The sequence below is a fragment of the Dichotomopilus funicola genome (genome assembly GCF_033296635.1).
Source record: "Dichotomopilus funicola strain CBS 141.50 unplaced genomic scaffold C8A04scaffold_71, whole genome shotgun sequence".
NCBI classification, from domain to species: Eukaryota; Fungi; Ascomycota; class Sordariomycetes; order Sordariales; family Chaetomiaceae; genus Dichotomopilus; species Dichotomopilus funicola.
The window spans coordinates 1-18,300 of NW_026944092.1; the positions used below are offsets into that span (position 1 = coordinate 1).

An 18,300-nucleotide genomic window follows, 5' to 3' on the forward strand; every position below is an offset into this window, starting at 1 on the left:
TGCCAAGGAATGTTCGACCCGCTTATATGTTCGGCTCGCTTATAAGGTACGTTATGGCAATGATTAATTATCTCACAAGAGCCATGTCTCCATGAGCACTCTAAAACATATCATTCCAGGAACGGGTATGGCCACTCTGCATAGAGTCACGCTACAATGCCATGAGGATTGGAAGTTGATTTTTCCCGTGTTATATTGTTATATGATTAAATTATATATTCTAAACCCCATAAGCCCATTCCAATCTGTTTATATCGGACATTAACAGCCGAATCCAAATATCTCCACCCGCTAAATCCAAACAACCCCCATCCAACCCCTTTCACCATTACCAAGCCCACAACATTCCGAACCTCACCCTTCCATCTGTACCTCATACCCCGACCCCGGTTTCTCTTCATGTAGTTGCCCCTGCCCACCCATCGCCACTGAGGGCGACAGTGCTGGAGGCTGTCCATCAACCCAACCTAGCTCGCTCAGCGGCCACTCAATCCACGCCTGATGTTCCTCATCCAACACCTCACTCGCCCGTCTCACAATATGATCCCCCCATCCTTTCAGCCACCAATGGGTCTCATGGTGTTTCAACAGCACGCCAAAATGTGCAAAGATGGCAACGGCTTCTTGCGTCGGCGCGCGCAAGAGGGGCATGAACTCGTCTGAGACCATCCACAGCCAGACCATCGCATCGAGTGAGTCGCGCGGGGCATCCGGGAGGTCCCGGGAAGCGAGGGAAAGTTCGAGTTGGTCGAGGGCACGGGTGTAGGTGCCGAGGAGTGCTGGGTCGGAGACCGCGGCGTGGACACGGGAGCGCAGGGGTCCGAGGAGAGGTTGGTAGGGGGGTAGTGGAGCGGATACATCGTTTGTGGACGTGGGATCCGACAGGCTGTGGTGTTTACGCGCATCGAGGGCAGCGCGTTGGGCATTCCAGCGGGTATAACCGTAGCGGAGAAATGGCCCGGCAACGGTGTCGGGACCGGGTTCGCCGAGGGCGTCCATGACGGACTTTCCGCCGGAAAGGAGGAAAGCCCAGTCGGGGAAGCCGGACTCGCCGATAAAGAAAGTGCCATCAGAGTTGGAACGGCGCGGGGAAGCGAGGGCTGCGGGTGTGTTAACGGGTGCTGACGAAAGGCGTAAGGGGCAAATAAATAAAGGTAAGGAACATACCAAAGAAGATAGTTAGCATGCTGAACAGGAAAAAGCTGGCTGCTTGCTGCTTGTCGATCTTCGTACTGGCCTTCACCACGAGCATGGCTAAACGAGACGCTTGTTGGTGTAAGAGGACACCCTCCTCAATGTAAAAATCACGACGGTCGGGCCGGTGGAAGGCTAGGTGCAACGCACTAACAGCCAAGAGGGCTCGCATGATGTAGTCACACGAAAAGCCTAGCTGGACGACGTCATCTCGCCAAAACTCCCAAAGACATGGATCAGCGCAGAGGGTACGATAGGTCTTCATGTTGTAGTTGTGGAGCAGCTCCAGCTGGAGCAATGGCAGTGGTCCCCCTTCAGGGACGTTAGGGGCCGGTTTAGGTTGGGGTGTTGTGGTGTGGTCGCGTGATTCCGGCGACTGGGATTTGATGTTTGTCTTCAATGTACGAGGCACGGGCGGGGGAGCCGCGCCAGGTTTAAGAAATGGACATTCGACGCCATGAGATATGCAGTTCAGGCATGCCGGATGCCTTTCATCACACTACAGAATAGCCGCTGACGTCAACAACACGGACAAGGCGGATAGAAGCACGGTGGGATAAGGATTTACCTTGATCTTCCTCGCTTTACATATCGAGCACCCGGTGCGACTCTTCTTATGTGACCTGCGACCTACGCCGGTGTATCCCTGAGGCTGCGGAGCGGGAGCGGGCTGTGAAGAGCCGGTGGCCGTTCCGAGTGAAATTGGCGTCCCGGGATTCGACGAGGTTTGTTGAGTGGGGGATGCCGAGGCCGGGGAGTCGGCGGGTGGCGTCAGGTCCGGCTGCCGCATGATGATGGTCGGGTCAGGCCCGTAATGACGGTGGGTCTAGTTGACTACTGGTGTAGCACCGGCGATGGGCGCCTCGGCTCCGGCCGGGTCAACGAAGGGGGTGTCAGTTGAAGCGGAAGACCGGTCCCGCCCGAAACAGAGGGCAGAACTGCCATGTCGTTAGTCATGTCACACAACAGGACGGGGGTCAACATCAGGGGTTGTCTGGGGTCGAGTTTGGTTGACAGCGTTGCATCCGCGGCACGTGAGAGGGGATGACCCGGGTCTTCTGTCGGACATAAAACCACTGGTCTTCCTCTTCCTTTTCCCGCTCTCCTCATGTTCTCAACCCTGTCTTGTTCCTAGAGTGTACCCAGGGGAAGGTGGGGTGCCAAGGCATGGAGAACCGAAGGGACGGTAAAACACTGTCAAGGGGACCGGGTGTGCATAGGTAGCTACATACACGAGAGGAACCTGATAGGACACCAGGTCCGGGGACGCCGGGCGGCCGACCTGCGCTGTGCTTAGAAGCTGGTCCCAGAGAACCCCGACGACTGGAGCCCGGCCGTTGAGGGTGGAGGGGTTGGTGGGTTAGGTGAAGAGCGGAACCAGGTCACCGGGCCGGCGGGTTGGTGGGAGAGGGTCGGGACGAAGAGGCCGCCAATCTGGCCGTGGGAGTATGTGTGTGGGTGGGCTCGTCGGGGACGTTGAACCTTAGTGGTGGAGAAAAGAAGGTTTGCTCATTCATTCATCAACCAGACGAGACGATCTGCGGATCCTTGCATGGCCATGCGCGCCTTCGAGTCTGATACAGCGGTACGGGATAATTCTGATGGACATGCGTCGGAACAATCAGAATAGCCGTGAGACGTCCAGTGTCCACGGGAGCGAATGTAGTAGGGAGTGCGAGCCGGTGTGGAGAGGTGTGTGCCTGTCTGGAACGTGGAATCTTCTGTTTGTCTCGCCCTTTGCCGCACAATCGGGATCTCGGTTATGATCCCGCTCTGTTTTCCGAAAATGGACCACGTGGGCGGGTGCTGAAATTGCGGGAGACGAGACAGCTTTCCTGGCCGTGCCGATTCTTGGATCTGGGACTCCGGCGCGAGCTGTTTGCGAAGTTGGAGAAAGTGCGTGGAGAAGCGCAACGTCCGGTAGAGAAAAAGCTCATCTTGGCGCAAATGAAGGCACCTTCCCCGTCGGCCGATCAAGGCATTCCAGCGAATGGTGTCCCGTCGCTCCGTCTTGTTGTCCCACGCCCTACCGTGTCCGCATTCGCTTTCGCACAGGGCAATATTTGGTGCCTTGTCGCCTGAGATTTTTGAGGTCCCTTTTTGTGCCTGGATTCCCGTCCTGTGGGTCCTGTTTGAACTGGCCCGAGCTTCATCCCGGCCTTTGCTGCAGCCGTTGGCCAGACCCGCACGAGATTGTCTTGGCGCCGTACCCGGAGATAATGCAACCGAACCAGGTGCTCCATCTAGTGGTTGAAATCACACGTTTTGGGCCCTGAGAAAGACTCGGTTTCGGGTCCACCTCTGTCGAAAGTTCCCAACATCGTCCTCACTGCAACGCTGAATAATAATTCCTTCGTTTGCACAGCCCGGCGTATCCGGGGCCGCGTCTTTCAAAGACGATGGACTCCTCCTCATGCTCGCTTCATTTTCCTTTCCTTTGTCAGATGCGTTTCTCTTTCCTCTTCGACGGCCTCACTCTTTTGGTCTTGCGGCGTTGCGTTGCCGGTTTTGAAGTCCACCAACGATACGGATATCGCTGACTCAACCCCAGCCCAACAACGGCGAGATTTTGGTCTTTTTTCCTTTCTAAATCAGGCCCACCGGTTCCTTATCTCCACACCCCGTGCCCGATACCGACAGGCTTTCCCCACGTCGGATCCGGTCTCATAGCCAGAAGCTTGTCCAACACAGAGAGTTCGAATTTGGCCGAGAACCCGGGCACGATGAGAGACTTCCAGGACTGTACTGAGGTTTCAATCTACTGTCCCGTTCAGGCCACCACCCTAGGGTACTACCCCAATGAAGGTGTCAACATTTTTGTAGCCCTTGGCTACGGGATAGCCGCCATTGTCACTATTGTCCTAGGCCTATGGAAGCGGACATGGGGCTACTCGATCGCTGTTGCGGCCGGGAGCATTCTTGAGTGTGTTGGTAAGAGACCCCTGAGTTACTATCAAATTATCGTTCTTAGGTCTCAAGACTAATACCCGTTCCAGGCTACATTGGCCGTGCCCTGCTCTCCAAAAACCCCTGGGACAGCGGCGCCTTCAAGATGCAAATCGTCGCCATCATCCTCGGCCCCACCCTCGTCTGCATCGGTCTCTATCTGACCCTCAAGCACGCCGTGACCGCTCTCAACCCATCCCTCAGCCGTGTCCCGCCCCGCGTCTACCCCTTGTTCTTTGTCCCGGCCGACGTCTCCTGCCTCGTCATCCAGGCCATCGGCGGTGGCATTGCCGCCTCGGCAGGTCGCGACAAGTACAACCTCCTCCAGGACGGCAACCGGACGATCATGGCGGGTATCGTGCTGCAGGTGATCGTGCTCGGCGCGTTTGGGGCGATGTGTGGGGATTATCTGTTCCGGGTTGGACGGTACTTCAAAAGCGGTGCTGTTGCGGCCGAGCACCAGAGTGGTGCGGCGTTGTGGGCGAGCAAGAACTTCCGCATCTTCCTGTGGGCGATCGGCGTCGCGTATGCTGGGCTGCTGATCCGTTGTATCTACCGTATTGCCGAGATGGCTGGCGGTTGGGGCAACTACATCATGCAGGACGAGCCGTCGTTTGTGGTGCTCGAGTCCTTTATGGTGCTGATTTCTTGTCTATTGCTGGCTGGGTTCGCGCCGGGGATTTTCTTCCCGCAGATGTCGCACAAGTCTAGGCCGGTGGACGAAGAGAAGCGTGCGCCGCAGACGGAGAGTGATTCTGCGGGCGAAGGGGGCGTCGTTGAGATGGCGCGTGTTTAAAGGGGCAGAGATTTCACGTGGGAGAGTACGCGGGTAAGCATTGTGGCGTGGCATCAGCGATTGCATTTTGGATATGGCTCTGGGTATAACTAGAGGAGATGGATAGACAAGACAAGACAGGGTTTGGGTGTTGTCAATTTCAGGTTAACCATTCCACCTCAATGATCCGTATCCCGTTTACAGATCCCTTTCTTGTACCTTGGTTATTCACTCCAACTTCTCATTCACCCACGTACTCTCATACTTCAACCCACTATCCCGAAACAACCTCGTAATCGGACACCTTCTCTCCACCTCACTAACAAACCTCTCCCACTTCTCCCCCTCCTTCTCCCCATCAACATCCGTCTGCACCCTCACCCTCAAACTAACCGCCTCCCAATTCGGCCCCCCGACATCCTCCTCCCTCAGCCCCTGAACCAACACACCCGTCGGCAACTGCCCATCCACCTCCACATTCCACTTCCCCAGCGTGATCCCGTGGTCCCGCGCGACCACGTGGCCGGTCACTTGGTTGCAGGCGCTCAGGCTGGCGAGGGCGTAGACTACGGGTGAGGGAGCGGAGTCGGCGCCGCCTAGGACGGGGTAGGTGTCTGAGACGAAGGCGTAGGATTTTCCCGGGACCGTGACGTGTTGGAGGGTGCCGGTGCCGGTGCCGGCGACTTGGACGGGGAGGATGTCCGAGCGGGGGGCGGATTGGTGGGGGGTGGAGGAGAAAAGGCGGGTGGTCGGGAGGAGGAAGGGTTTGGCTGCTGTTCCCAGGCGTTGGGTGGTGAGGGTGGTGAGGAGACGGCGAGACATTGTGGTGGGTTGAGTAGGGATATGAGAGATGGGTTGATAATGAGGTGTGAATGTTATTTATTGGAATATGATCTCTGATATCGGCTAGGGATGAGGAACAAAATTCAATAATTAATTGACTCTGTTAATGCTCCAAATTTATATGTTGCTGTTGAGACGAGCTAACTATATTCTCACGACATCTCGTTGCACAATGACGAATCTGGGCGATCTTGGCTACCGCTGCACCTCTCAGCTGAGAGGGGCAATTGTGGGCAACCCACAGTCGAGGATTGGACTGAATGAAGACATGTTAGTCAATGAATTGTAACAGTGCGGGGCTACTGCAACCTCAGGTAAACGCCATTTCTTTGCGTTATTTTGCGAGAGCTAAATCGACCTATGGGCCCATGTTACGTGCAGTTTCGTGCCCAATGATTGTTATCCATTTTTGGGTTTTCCATGCGTGTCTCGTTTTCTGATATTTGCGGCTACAAATATTGCGCCACAACTTTCCCCATATGTACATCCTACTTCCCATCATACCACATTACCCAAGCAGCCCAGCCGCTTAATTAGAAGCCCTGCTTCTCAACCTGCGCCTTCGCCGCAGCAATAGTCGCAGCAGCATTGGGGTCAACAAAGCCGCACCCATTCTTCCCGTTCTGGAACTGCGCTGCCTCGGCCGAGCAGACGCCCACACCGCTTGCATCGGCGCAGCAGGCCGAGCTGCAGTCGGCGTTGTTGACACATCCGCCCGTGATGAACTGTTCGCCGTTGCCGGCGCCCACGCTCTTGGCACCCGCGTTGTTGGGGGTGATGGCCATTGCGGTGAGGGCGACTGGATATGTGTTACTGTTTGTGTGCGACGAAAGAGAAAGGGGGCTCCTTGGGCTGGGGCTGAAGTGATAGGAGTGCCTTACATGCGGAAAGAACAGCGAGAGTGATGCGGACCATTTTGGCGGTAGGGGTGAATATTTATACTTAATTAAATGAATTGATTTAAACTCGAAAAGTACGACACCTGGTCGAGTAGAAATGAACGAGTGGTAATGATGCGAAAAGTTCGAATGATAACACCATCCTCCAAAACGTTGAACAGAGGATAAGATATACTGATCCGGACGCCACACATGAATGAGAGTTCGTCACAAGTCACTAATCGTTCATCGCGGCTCAGTGAGCGATCCTTTCCTCACTCGATCACTGCGACTAATCTTGTCACGGATCTTGCCTGTCAACTTGCTGTTGAAGTTCGAACCAGACGGGTTGTTTTTATCCGGTGTTTAGAATGTTACAGGCCTGCATTTGATTCTTGGATGAGCAGCTTGATCAGTTAGTCATTGCATGCGCATTGTCAGTGGTTGATACAGACTGCTTGGACCGCGCGGTGGTTAATGTGGTTAGGGGGTGTTTGATCAACACCGAGTTAGGACGACAGGGGCTTGGGACGAAAAGATCGGTTGATCTGTGTAACAGGCCTGTTACGTGATACTAAGAACTCACCTATTGTACCAATCCTCATTTACGATCTTCCTTAAACAAGGAAATGGGGCCTTGGGAGCGGCAGGATTTCAATATCCTCGAGCTAATCAATTGATTGAATAATTAATTACGGGAAATCGGGGAAGCAACTTCTCCAGCACAGCAACGGGGTGTAGGCGAGCTTTCAACTCCTGTCCAACGCTTTAAAGACTGATTATGAATGGCTGGCTGGTCGCCTCACAGGCTGTAGCGCCGCAGTTGAGATTACTGCACAGATTTGTGTGCGAAAAAATAGGCTGGGAAGTCCTGCCGATACTTCTAATAGAACTTGACGACACACATGAGCAAATTACGAGCAAATTTTCGGGAACATCAAGTGCCTCGTATTTGATGACAGATAGCTAAGGTAGTGAACGGCGCATTCATGTAGATCCTGAGCGCGACTGAGGACCTCGGCACCGACGTATTTCCAGACAAAATCCAGAACCCATCGATTAAAAGGTCAGCACGCCCGTCAGAGATCAGCAGAGAAGCCCTCCTTTATTCTTTCAACAATGAGCTTACCGTTGACTACGTGTATAGTACCTGGACATTGTCTCGCATTTCCATCATCGGGACTTTCGAGAAAAGCCCGCCCACATCGCTTTACCCAAACCGTGAGCGGGTTTAGAAATAAACTGTTAAAGCATGCTTACAAGTTTTAGAGGACCAAATGTTTTGGGGGTGATCCTGTTACAGCCAGGGTTTCAGGCGTAAAGCAGAAGAGTTGAAACTTCCAACATCTTTCTATTGCACCTTGATCTTTATCTGAGGTCCCTCTGGTCCATGCGAGGTTGGTTAATTGAAGGTGTTGCTTTCCGCAAGAAGGTGCCACCTAAGTGATGGATGGAGCCTTGGGAAAGAATAGGCGGGGCTGGTGAGTTCAAATTGTTTCTTTGTGGTGTTCTCTTCTTTTGGAAAGTGCGTGGTGCTACCAGTAAATTGTAGCACATTTGTAACCTCCATGTTGACTATTTCGTTCGTTTCACACCAACCTCTACACTGTTTGTCCCTCACGCTGGGCGTTGGGGCTGATATTTCACACCAAACGCCCATTCTGAGCCTCTGACCTCTGATTATCGATAGCCCACGATGCCACTCAAAATCGATATTTCCGACACTGCGATTGATCGCGAGGAAGAAGTCCACCAACTTCACATGTGGGGAATCCAAACATCGCTGTGGAAGAACAATTGCATGACATGCGGCCGCGAAACGGACGAAACCCAACGAATTCGGTGCAACTGCGGCGAAGGCGTTTTCTGCAGCGATGACTGCAATACGCGTCTCCCGAGTGCAACCTTCACCCTCTGCTCGACGATCAATATGACACCCCTTAAAGTTCGCCCGAGTGGCAACCACCGACGAGCTGTCGTTTTGCACAACGATGAGCCTCATCTCAGTCTGGTTTGGGCTGAAGTGCGGGATGATCATTTAGTCATTGACCATCCGAGTCTTGATAAATGTTATGGGTACCCTGGCATCGGCGCATCGTGGTTGGACCTGGCCGTGATCAACCCGGCCTGTCCAAACGACGGCAACTTCCGATACCTAGGCCACGGGTTGGTAATGGGTGGGTTATCTGCACAGGTCTTAGTCAGAGCAAAGAGCTAATATGCCACTGTTATGTAGCGTTCTCTTCGACGATGATGGACCCCGATGTCACGATTGACCCGAAATGGCGAAATAAGGCGGTTACAGACATTGCTGGACCGGGATATCGCAACTTGTGGCCAGGCCCTTTGGTCTTCTTCTGCTACGGATATGACATGAGTGACTACGTCAAGGTGGACAATTTAGTGGATCCTGCCGATGGGTCCTCTAGCGGGCCGGAAGTTGGCATGAGCAAACTAGAAATCTGGAATGAGCTGGACTCATTGCGTTGGGAAAAGAATCTCTTTGCGGCAGACGGAGAAGTTGAGGGTTGGGAGCCGGGGCGTGATTTTAACAAGCGCAACGGGCACAAGACATCTGAGAGGGGGGACAACTTTGGTTGGCGGTGGAAAGTCAAGGACGAGGGCACCTCAATGCGCATACTCGATCTCACGCACCGCGACCTCAACGTCGTTTTCGACTATCTCACCGGCTCCCGAATGAATGCTATACCCTGTCTAGACGAAGAGCCCGAGCCTGACTACCAAGCCGTCCTTGTGCAAGACGCCAACCACCCAGGTTACGCCCTAAGCGACCTTTGGTCACAATATAAATCTACAGCTCAAATCGTCGCAAACGCCAACATACGTTCCAGAGCTAATGCCAGCTCAGGTCAAGGCGAAATCGTCAGGTTCTCCTCCGTCGACCTTCCGGCGGGACCTTTGACCCTGCGTCCCATCTTGGGCGCCTTCGCTGTCGGCCTTCGTTGGGTCGTCCATTTCTCCATGGACATTAACCCTCCTTTTCGTGGCAACGTGTCCGGCAAACCACACTTTCCGCTCCTCGACCTGTGCTGGACGATCGAACACCCAGACGACGATTTCAACAGCCCACTCAAACCGACGTTACACATCCCCGCGCACACCTTCGATTCAGCCTTGATCCGGCACTCAGAGGACCAAGTGCCGGTGTCGGTACATCATGTGCGCGCATTGTACAAGTATCTTCGACGCACCGACCCGCGTAAGTGGGCACGTAAGGGCCACAACGGGTTTGAGAATTACTGGGAGGTGTATTCGCGTGTGGAGGTCCGTGATTCACCACCTGGTGTAAAGGTACCTGACCCGTGGGCTGGGGAACGCGAGCTGGACCCGGTCGCGCAGGTACAGAGAAGCGCAGGGGTGGCAGCAGATATTGAAAACGAGGAGAATACGCCAAAGCTCAGATTGAGAGCTGTCGAGAAGGTACTAGCTCACATGTCGCTGCAAGGTCTAGAGGGAGAAACCCCGGAGCGAAAGGCGGGGATTGTAAAGGTGCGAAAGAAGATCTTGAAGGTGATTGCGGGGTACCGGAAACTAGGCATTGGGCAGGGGTATAATTTGGGAAAATAGGGCATTGAAAGGGTTGAGGGGAGGAGTTGAGACTGATACAGCGAATTGTGGCGTGGGCGACGAATTCCACAGGAGCGAAATATACTTTATGTGTGTTCTGTGAAAAATTTGAGTTCGAATCTTGTATGCATTTGGATCTGTGTTTTTGGGATGCTTACTGCGATTAAGAGTTCGGATTCATCAGGGTAACCAAGACAATCGTTGCTTCAGGGTGGTAAGAGATGGGCAAAACCTATCAAAGGTTGCGATACTGATTGACATTTGAAGAAAGACAAACCTTGATTGCGAAGAGAATCGCATCAAGATGGCCAGAGCAAAGTTGTCTGATGTTTTCGCAGGCGAAAAGACTACTGTCATGGCGCAAGGCGTCAATTGTAGCTTCTGAAGGCGATTTGAACCTTCAGATATTGTCCTACGGTCAAGAAAAAAGGGTCTCCCCTTGAACTTGTTCCTTGAAACATGTAACCATGTTCAGTTTCGCTCGAAACAACAAAAAGCGAACCCCTGAAAAAAGTCAACAAACGACCCATTCAGCCCCTGAAAGCACGGGCCAACAAAAACAATAAGGGCCTCCGTTCCACGACGGCCGCTTCTCAGCCCTAGCGCCCGCTGAATAATCACCACCCACCCCTTGACACGGTTACATCCCGAGCGGGCACGTGCGAGAGCAAGATGCGACCCCACATCTTATGTTCCCTGCAGGAGGATGAAGTCAGCGCTCGAATGAGAGGATGGGGGCGGGAAGGGTCCGGAGTGCTCGGCATCGTCAGGACCGGTAGATATTTACGAAAGAGGGAAGGGATATATGAGGCTCGCGGTAGTTTCCTGTTTAAGAACAGCGTTTTTAGTGTAGTGCTGTGTAGACAGCTAGTTCGCTCTTTGATACACAAGACGAAAGCGGCGTTATAAAACAAAATATTGGTGAATTTATTCTCGCCGATGCCCACCTCGCAAAATGGATACATTTACAGCGAGACATACAATGTAGGGTACGGGCTGTTGTGTTCCTAGGCAGGCAAGCGACTGGATCAGGTAGCGAGATCTGTTGGATGGAAAACAACCAACTAGGCCGTCAGTGGCTGGCACATATTGGAGGTTATTCTGAAGCAACATTGTGTCGTCCCTTAGGAGGTAAGCCCCACTCTTTTTAGGTGGCTGTATTGGAGTTGTGCAGGACTTGGAGTTGGCTAAAATGCCAGCCACGATGATGCAGTCGGCAGGGCTCATGCACGATGTCATCGCTCGAGAGTGAAGGCCGATGTGCCGATTCACTTGGTGCTGTCTTGTCTGTTAGCGTGGCGCGAAGACCGGGCGCTGCTTCCAGTGAAACACGAAGACCCCGGCCGGCCAGACACGGGCTGCTTTTTGACAGCTGGCCCGGGGACCCGGGCCACGTCGGCGCAGGATATCTGGCCATGACTTGCACGCCCACAATATTTGCGGCTTCGGGGAGCTCAAGAATTTGGAACGGCACTCTCGAATGGACCAAGGTGTCCGTCACCCGGCTGGGCCGCCGACACCGCCTCGAGCAAACTCAAAAATCAACGTCGCACAAAACGAAGTATCCGGCCCAAGAGCCAGGGCCATCCATGCTTTCCGTACCACCTCATCCTGCATTGTGTGGTTGTTGATTCCTTTTCTAAACGGCTGTTCAATACATGCCTGCTGGGAATGGGCGTCCGGAAACCGGTCGAAAGCGCGGTCAAAGCTGTTGTGTTGGTACTCAGATGGACTGCAGAGAAAAACCACCGGCGGGGCGATGGAAGTGCGGGTCTTTTTTCAAGCATCCAGACCCCCATGATGACGCAATGTAGGTACTACGGATGCCTGAACCCCGCCATCGTCCCGCACCAAGACCGTCACCGCTGATCAGCGCAATTTTGGCACCCCTCCGACGTTTGTGCTTCAACGATTTTTCTCGGTCATGGGTGAGGGTATTATGATGCGGTCGGCTCTTGAGTCATACGTAGAAAAGAATCATTTCTTTTGAGGGCTCGGCAACCGTCGGTGTCAAGGTGATGCGGCGAACCTTCGACGTCGGGATCCTAGTTGAGGCTTGGGGTCCGGATATCAGTATTGGCACTGAAACTGCTAGCTGCGTCGGCGGCGCCACTTCTTTTAACCATAGCAGCGCTGTAGACTTCGGGACCTGAGCCTATATTTTTATCTTGATTTCTTTCCGATCGAACACAGGTAAATCACGCGTAGTTGTCAATGTGAACGCCGCTCCCGGACCGGTTTTCGTTCCCTCAGTTGTTGGCCCCCAGTGGATTGAAAGGGGCGACGTTCAGGTACCCGGCAAGGTGCAGGTGCATCAGCAGCAGACTCGCCAGGTACCCGAACCCGGCAGCTGCGCGATGGCCCGGCAGTACAGTTGTTTTTGCCCAGACCGGGTAGCCCAGGAGCTCAGATAAGTATTCGCACGGCCTGGCTGTCTCCAGGTTTGTGTGGTGCATGGCGGGTCCAAGTCGAGGTCGCGAGGTCGCCTTCGAGCCCGGCTGGTCTGAGTCAGATGCTGCGTTGAGTTGTGCAACCATTACCGCACTCGTGCATTAGGTGACCGCCTGCCCATCATCTTTTGGTGCTTTCTTATGCTCCCAGGTACGATGCCTGGGTGTTGTTTCTGGCAGTGCATATGTCCTTTTGCGGGCTATTGTGGTTTGGATGGACTCGCCTGTTAAGTGAATGTCAGGTATTTTAAGATAGCCCAGCCCAAGGAATTTGCCAGGTCTTGTGATGTTACGAAGTAGGCGCCGGGGAACGCTGGGAACAGCGACTCTTTCAGGAAAACATCCCAGACGCGGGGAAAGGCCCAACCTCTAGGCCGCTAAGCCAGTTTCGGTGTTTTCGCTGCCCCTCCCCGTTTGCTCTCAGGTGCTCCTTCCCGCGCTCACCGAAGACTTTGGCTGTCACTGGGTGGACAAGGTGCAAGCGCCCCCAATCGCCGTTCCTTTTTCCCTTGCCTTTGACCCTGCCAAGATCGCATCCTTCGACCTTCATCCTCGGACCCGACACTTCCATGTCCATCTCCTTCATCACACTTTGCTTTCTCTCTCCCTCGCTCGCGCGGGCTTGTCAGTTCACGAGCTCCCATAGCGAAATTTGCCTAGTCATACATGCGCTTGTTTTTTCTTCTTCTTTTTTACCCCCAACTCACCCTTTTTCGTTCTTTCTTACCGAGCCTGCACTCGGTCTGATCGGGGCCTTTGTCGCATCGGGGCATCACACGAGGCCATCATCCCAGGGATCCGGCGACGGTGGTTGGTGAACTGGACCTGCGCGGTTGTCCCGCAAGGGCGAACCAAAAACAAGCCAGCCAGCCAACGAGGGGCTCTCATGCGGGCTGAGATCTAATCCAGGACACAACGCTGCATATACCCAAGCCGCACTGATCGCAAATTCCAGTTCCACTCGTTGGCCACTGGCTAGGCCCGGCTCCAGACAGACGGGATCAAAGGAGGCCCTTGTTGCTGCTCTTGTGTTTTTGCATTCTTGTCCCGCGGCTGGTCGCATCTGTCCTGCCATTCCCTGCACACACCCTCGCCACACGCCCCTCCTCGACGCCAGCAAAAAGGGCAGAGAGCAGCGAAACACAAACTCTCTTTGCTCTCCCTAAACCCCCCGCCCTGCTGCTCTCCAAATTCCGCGCGGCATCAGAACCTCACCTCCCGTCGAACGAATAAGCTGTCGTATGTTTAACGTTCGACAACTGCAGCGGAGATACACGAGGGAATGCGCCTTCTGTCGATCGACCTCACTTCGATTCAGCCTGTGCCTGTCCCGTATTTGGATCCCCACCACGAGCCCGGAAGACCTGGAGGCTGTGGCTCCATCCGGCGTTGCCATCTTTTTCAGCAGTGCCCGACCAGTGCAACAAACATTTCCCAGCCTCTTCTTTGCCATCTTCACTTCCTTCATTACGCCATATCGACGCGGTCCGAAAAACCTTCGAATGAATCCTCCTGTCGCAAGCGTCTGTTGATTCCGGTTTTGCTTCCCTCGGCCGACTCGACCAGTTCCTGACCCCTGACGTCGACGCAATCATTCCCAGACACCCACCCCCGCACTAACACCCCCTGCAGTGGGCTTGGTCGTCTCAGCCTCGCCAGGCTGCTCGCCCATCATTTATCAACTCCCTTCTCTCTCTTCCTATTGCAGGCACCCCGCGTGACTCTTTTGGACAACACACTCGCCGACGATGGCGGCCGCTTTTCGCCCTGTCAACAACCCGATGCCGACGGATGAATCGGCGCAAGATATCGTCTCAACGCCGATGACACCGCGACCAACGACCGCGCCGGCTCAATCGACGACGACCCAGCCGCAAGATGAGGCCACAACGCCTACTCGGGCCAGCTTCGGAGCCGCCGCATTATCATCGCAAAAGCCGCTGCCAACTTCACCCTTTCCCGACTCGGTGCAAGTACCCGAACCCTCCGCGACGACCCCGAAGAGAGCACATTCGGAACATTCGAGGAGATCCAAGGACTCCGATGACATGGAGATGGATGACTCGGACGGCGAAGAGCACCCTGCCGATGATGGGGCTGGCTCAGATGACGAAAGCGTTAATGGCGATGGGACAAAATCTAAGAAGAAAAAATCCCAGCGATTTTACTGCACCGATTATCCGCCATGTAGTCTGAGTTTCACGAGAAGTGAACACTTGGCACGCCATATCAGGTACGAAGGAAGTGTATCCCATCATTCCCGTAAACTCGTCGCTGACCGCATCGACCTTTGCGCAGAAAGCACACTGGTGAACGCCCTTTCCAATGCCACTGCTCCCGCCGATTTTCGCGTCTCGACAACCTCCGACAACATGCACAAACTGTACACGTGAACGAAGATATCCCGATCGATTCACTTGCCGCGACCGGAACACGGTTCCAGAGACAAATCAGGACGGACAGGGTCCGACAACCCGGAAGAGCGCGGGCATCAACGGCGGGGAGCGTTGCCCCTGGGGGGCGTGGCCACTCCAAGTCACTATCCACATCGAGTATCACAAGCGTGAGCTCGATAGCATCTGGATACAGCGTGAGCGATGCACGCCGTCGCCCTGCGCCACTTGTTATGGCTGACCCACGGTCTCGAACGTCCCTCGAGGCTTATCGCGGTCCGGACGGGCAATATTACAGAGCGCCCTCGCCGGGTGATTTCAGCACACCGACCTCCGCAACGTTCTCCGCCGGCCAAAATAGCCCCCGATGGGGGTCGGTCATGTCCCCAGCCAATTCGCACTCCCGGTCACATAGCATGTACGCAGGGTCGAGAACTCCAAGCCGCCGCCTAAGTGTTCCATCCAGCAACAACCCATTCCAGTCTCCCCACGGCCAAGGGGTTCGCCCTCCTGTTTTTGGCCCGGCTCTCAACTCGCCAAGCGCCGGGCCATTTTCGCCGCAACAAAACAACAGCCTGCTTGGATCGCCCACAATTCCCACATCAACATGGTCTAGGAGAGATTCGACTTCTTCGGGCACAGACGAAGCATGGCGTAGGCGCACCTGGCATCCCGATACCCGCGAATACAATGGGGCAAGTAGACTCAGCCAAGTCATTACACCATCGCAGTTCCCCCCGGACACCGTGACTCTGCCCGCTCCCAATGCGGGAGAGCCCCGGCAGCAGATGAGACTCCCCGGTATTGAGTCCTTTGACGAGTTCACAAGGCTCGCGCCCCCGCCACGCAACCCTTCGCCGATGATGATCGATTCCGAGGCCCGTCGGCCTTCCATCCAGTTTCAAGTGCCTGAGCCACGCATCGAGGACCCTCGAGGTCATCCCACACAATGGGATTCCAACCTCCACCGCGGCCTTAATCGATTGGACATTAACACGCCGCCAAGGGACACAGCGGGAACGTGGGCAAGCGAGGCTACTCAGGCTCTCCACGCTCGGGCCGAGCAAGCTAGGGTCAGGTTTGAGCCAGAGGTGGAGGCCTTGCCTCCGTCACGCGGCCCAATGCCTCCCGCTAGCAGCGCTGGAATGATGGGCCCTCGGCACCAGCATACCGTTTCGGCCCCTGCTTTCAACACTCCGCGTGAAGCCCGTCGTCATGGGTGGTACAATGGACCTGCGAGTGGCCATCCCGCCGGCGAAACTATCCCCGAGGGCCGGCCTCACGTCGACCGCATTGTCCACCCTAATGTCAGTTCCTTTCAAGGGTTCCCGGCCCGAGACCAGCAACAGCCGATTGTCCATCAACAACAACAGGGTCCCCATGGGGAGCGAGTCGAGCGTATGGAACGGATCCCCGAGCGGCCTCCGAATCAGGGAGGAGAACCCGAAGCCATGAAACGGTTGGAGGCCCTGGTTGCCGTGGCCACTGGTCAGGGCTCCGTGGCGACCGCATATTGATTGCTCAACTCATGGCGATCATTTTCTTATTTAACCTCCGAGTTTTCCGCAGATCAGGAGGACACGGACCACGTTCTATTTATTGCATCAGTTCATTTTACTTTCATGGGCGCAACACTCGCTTTTCTTAGTTTAAACCTCGGGAGTTTTCGGGGGCTCTGCACTAACGGCCGCTCACTTCATATGATACCATTTCTTTCATGGGAGAGGTTGGACTGCAATGTCTCCCGGAGTTGAGCTAGACGGGTTTGTTTTTACACGCATCACGGATTCGGCAACGCCGCAGTTTACGACATTTTTCTTCCTCACTTTACGACGACATGACTGTGGAAGCCGGGTGCCGGGCAGCTCCGGGGCTGATTGGAAGGGTTTCTTTTAGTTATCTGCACCTAGTTTGGACATTGGATTTTGGTTTGCATTTTGAGCATTCATCTTGTGACGAGCACGATACGAATCAGGCGATTTTATACAAGACACCGCGACACTAGGTACGACGCTTGAACGTATCGGGCCCCGTCATTTTATGGGCGGCGTTACGCAAACTTTGCCTCCCGTTGTCTTCTTGCCTTAGCTCGCCATCCACCACGCTTATTTTAGGCGAGTACGCGAACACAGCAACCGACGCCCGGTCCTGATTAAGCCAGACCTTTTTCGTCTCGGGGTTTGCAGGAAGGGGGTTAGAGACGGACGGGATATTCCTGCATGGTTCTATTCTATGTAGGCTAGGAAGCTTCGTTGATGCCTTGCTAAAGTCTTGTAAGTCCTTAGCTAAGGCCTTCCCTCCATCAATGGAAGTGGGAACGAAGGATGCGTTTCATCACGACAGATATCCCTGGGGGTGGTCAGATCTAGTAGGCAGGTTGGACAAGTTGGAAAGGAACGATAGTAACGGGTAGCATGGACGGATTTTTGGGTATCTGGGTTTTCTTTTTGGGATTATGGGTTTACTTGTTTGGGTTTTTCTTTTTGGGTTGGTTGTCACTTTTCATCTCGCACGTACACGCTTCTCTCTCCTCCTTTGTCTTGTTCATTCTTCGGGTTTGGTGATATCATGGCTCATAGTTGAAGTTGAATAACTACTGTTGATACCATTTTACTTTGGGGTGTTGCAGTTGGCCTAGCGTCTGATACCGTGATCCTGGTGTTTTGTCATGCAGCGTTGTTGCATTCGGAGGTCAGAATGTCGGTCAGGTTGTCCGTGGTGATGTAGCGTGTGTGTGATCTGAGAAGCAGCGTGGCCAAAGCGGAATTAAGAATGGCTAGGGCAGGATACAGGATGATAGTTCAATTGGCGTTGCTCTAATTCAGTGTATCCAAGAAAACAAAATAACGCAAAAAATTATATTAAAAACGTTATATAACTGCTGTATGGTTCTAAGGCAGTGCAAAGTTTACTACCCGTGATTATGATGAGGTGGTGGTTCATTTTGTCCGCCATGCTGCAGCCGTCCAGAGGAATCTCTCCCGCTATGATACCGTTCCGGTTTCCATGTGCCTGGTTGTGATAGATGCGTCCGCGTTGTGTATCCATCGCCGGACGGTGGATGGTGTGCATGCCTTGACGGGCGTTCTCCCGCGCGGAGGTATACTCAATCTGGTTTCATCCTCGTTTTGTCCAGGCTGTGAGTGGGTATACCTGTTGGAGTATCCTCGATGGGTAACCCGCATGCCGAAGCAGATGACGAAGCAGGTCTGTCAGGCCTGGAAAGTGTCGGA

General features: G+C 54.2%; 6 protein-coding genes across 6 annotated transcripts; 3 read left to right on the forward strand and 3 right to left on the reverse strand.

The window, feature by feature from the left end:
• Nucleotides 1-354: 354 nt before the first annotated feature.
• On the reverse strand, nucleotides 355-1,984 carry C8A04DRAFT_39636 (uncharacterized protein; the record flags this gene model as incomplete). The annotated part of the gene is made up of 4 exons (XM_062784659.1): nucleotides 355-498; nucleotides 538-1,100; nucleotides 1,168-1,453; nucleotides 1,763-1,984. 4 exons carry the CDS (start codon nucleotides 1,982-1,984, stop codon nucleotides 355-357), a joined length of 1,215 nt encoding a protein of 404 aa, XP_062634081.1.
• A 1,933-nt stretch (nucleotides 1,985-3,917) lies between these two features.
• C8A04DRAFT_31689 (RTA1 like protein) lies at nucleotides 3,918-4,936 on the forward strand (the record flags this gene model as incomplete). Its single annotated transcript, XM_062781839.1, has 2 exons — nucleotides 3,918-4,125; nucleotides 4,191-4,936. 2 exons carry the CDS (start codon nucleotides 3,918-3,920, stop codon nucleotides 4,934-4,936), a joined length of 954 nt encoding a protein of 317 aa, XP_062634082.1.
• Nucleotides 4,937-5,143: 207 nt separating this feature from the next.
• On the reverse strand, nucleotides 5,144-5,737 carry C8A04DRAFT_39638 (OsmC/Ohr family; the record flags this gene model as incomplete). The annotated part of the gene is made up of 1 exon (XM_062784660.1): nucleotides 5,144-5,737. One exon carries the CDS (start codon nucleotides 5,735-5,737, stop codon nucleotides 5,144-5,146), a length of 594 nt encoding a protein of 197 aa, XP_062634083.1.
• A 554-nt stretch (nucleotides 5,738-6,291) lies between these two features.
• C8A04DRAFT_39639 (uncharacterized protein) lies at nucleotides 6,292-6,673 on the reverse strand (the record flags this gene model as incomplete). The annotated part of the gene is made up of 2 exons (XM_062784661.1): nucleotides 6,292-6,557; nucleotides 6,640-6,673. 2 exons carry the CDS (start codon nucleotides 6,671-6,673, stop codon nucleotides 6,292-6,294), a joined length of 300 nt encoding a protein of 99 aa, XP_062634084.1.
• A 1,659-nt stretch (nucleotides 6,674-8,332) lies between these two features.
• On the forward strand, nucleotides 8,333-10,224 carry C8A04DRAFT_14659 (uncharacterized protein; the record flags this gene model as incomplete). Its single annotated transcript, XM_062778184.1, has 4 exons — nucleotides 8,333-8,525; nucleotides 8,583-8,813; nucleotides 8,873-10,014; nucleotides 10,075-10,224. 4 exons carry the CDS (start codon nucleotides 8,333-8,335, stop codon nucleotides 10,222-10,224), a joined length of 1,716 nt encoding a protein of 571 aa, XP_062634085.1.
• A 4,273-nt stretch (nucleotides 10,225-14,497) lies between these two features.
• On the forward strand, nucleotides 14,498-16,584 carry C8A04DRAFT_14675 (uncharacterized protein; the record flags this gene model as incomplete). The annotated part of the gene is made up of 2 exons (XM_062778189.1): nucleotides 14,498-14,907; nucleotides 14,973-16,584. 2 exons carry the CDS (start codon nucleotides 14,498-14,500, stop codon nucleotides 16,582-16,584), a joined length of 2,022 nt encoding a protein of 673 aa, XP_062634086.1.
• Between the last annotated feature and the right edge of the window lie 1,716 nt (nucleotides 16,585-18,300).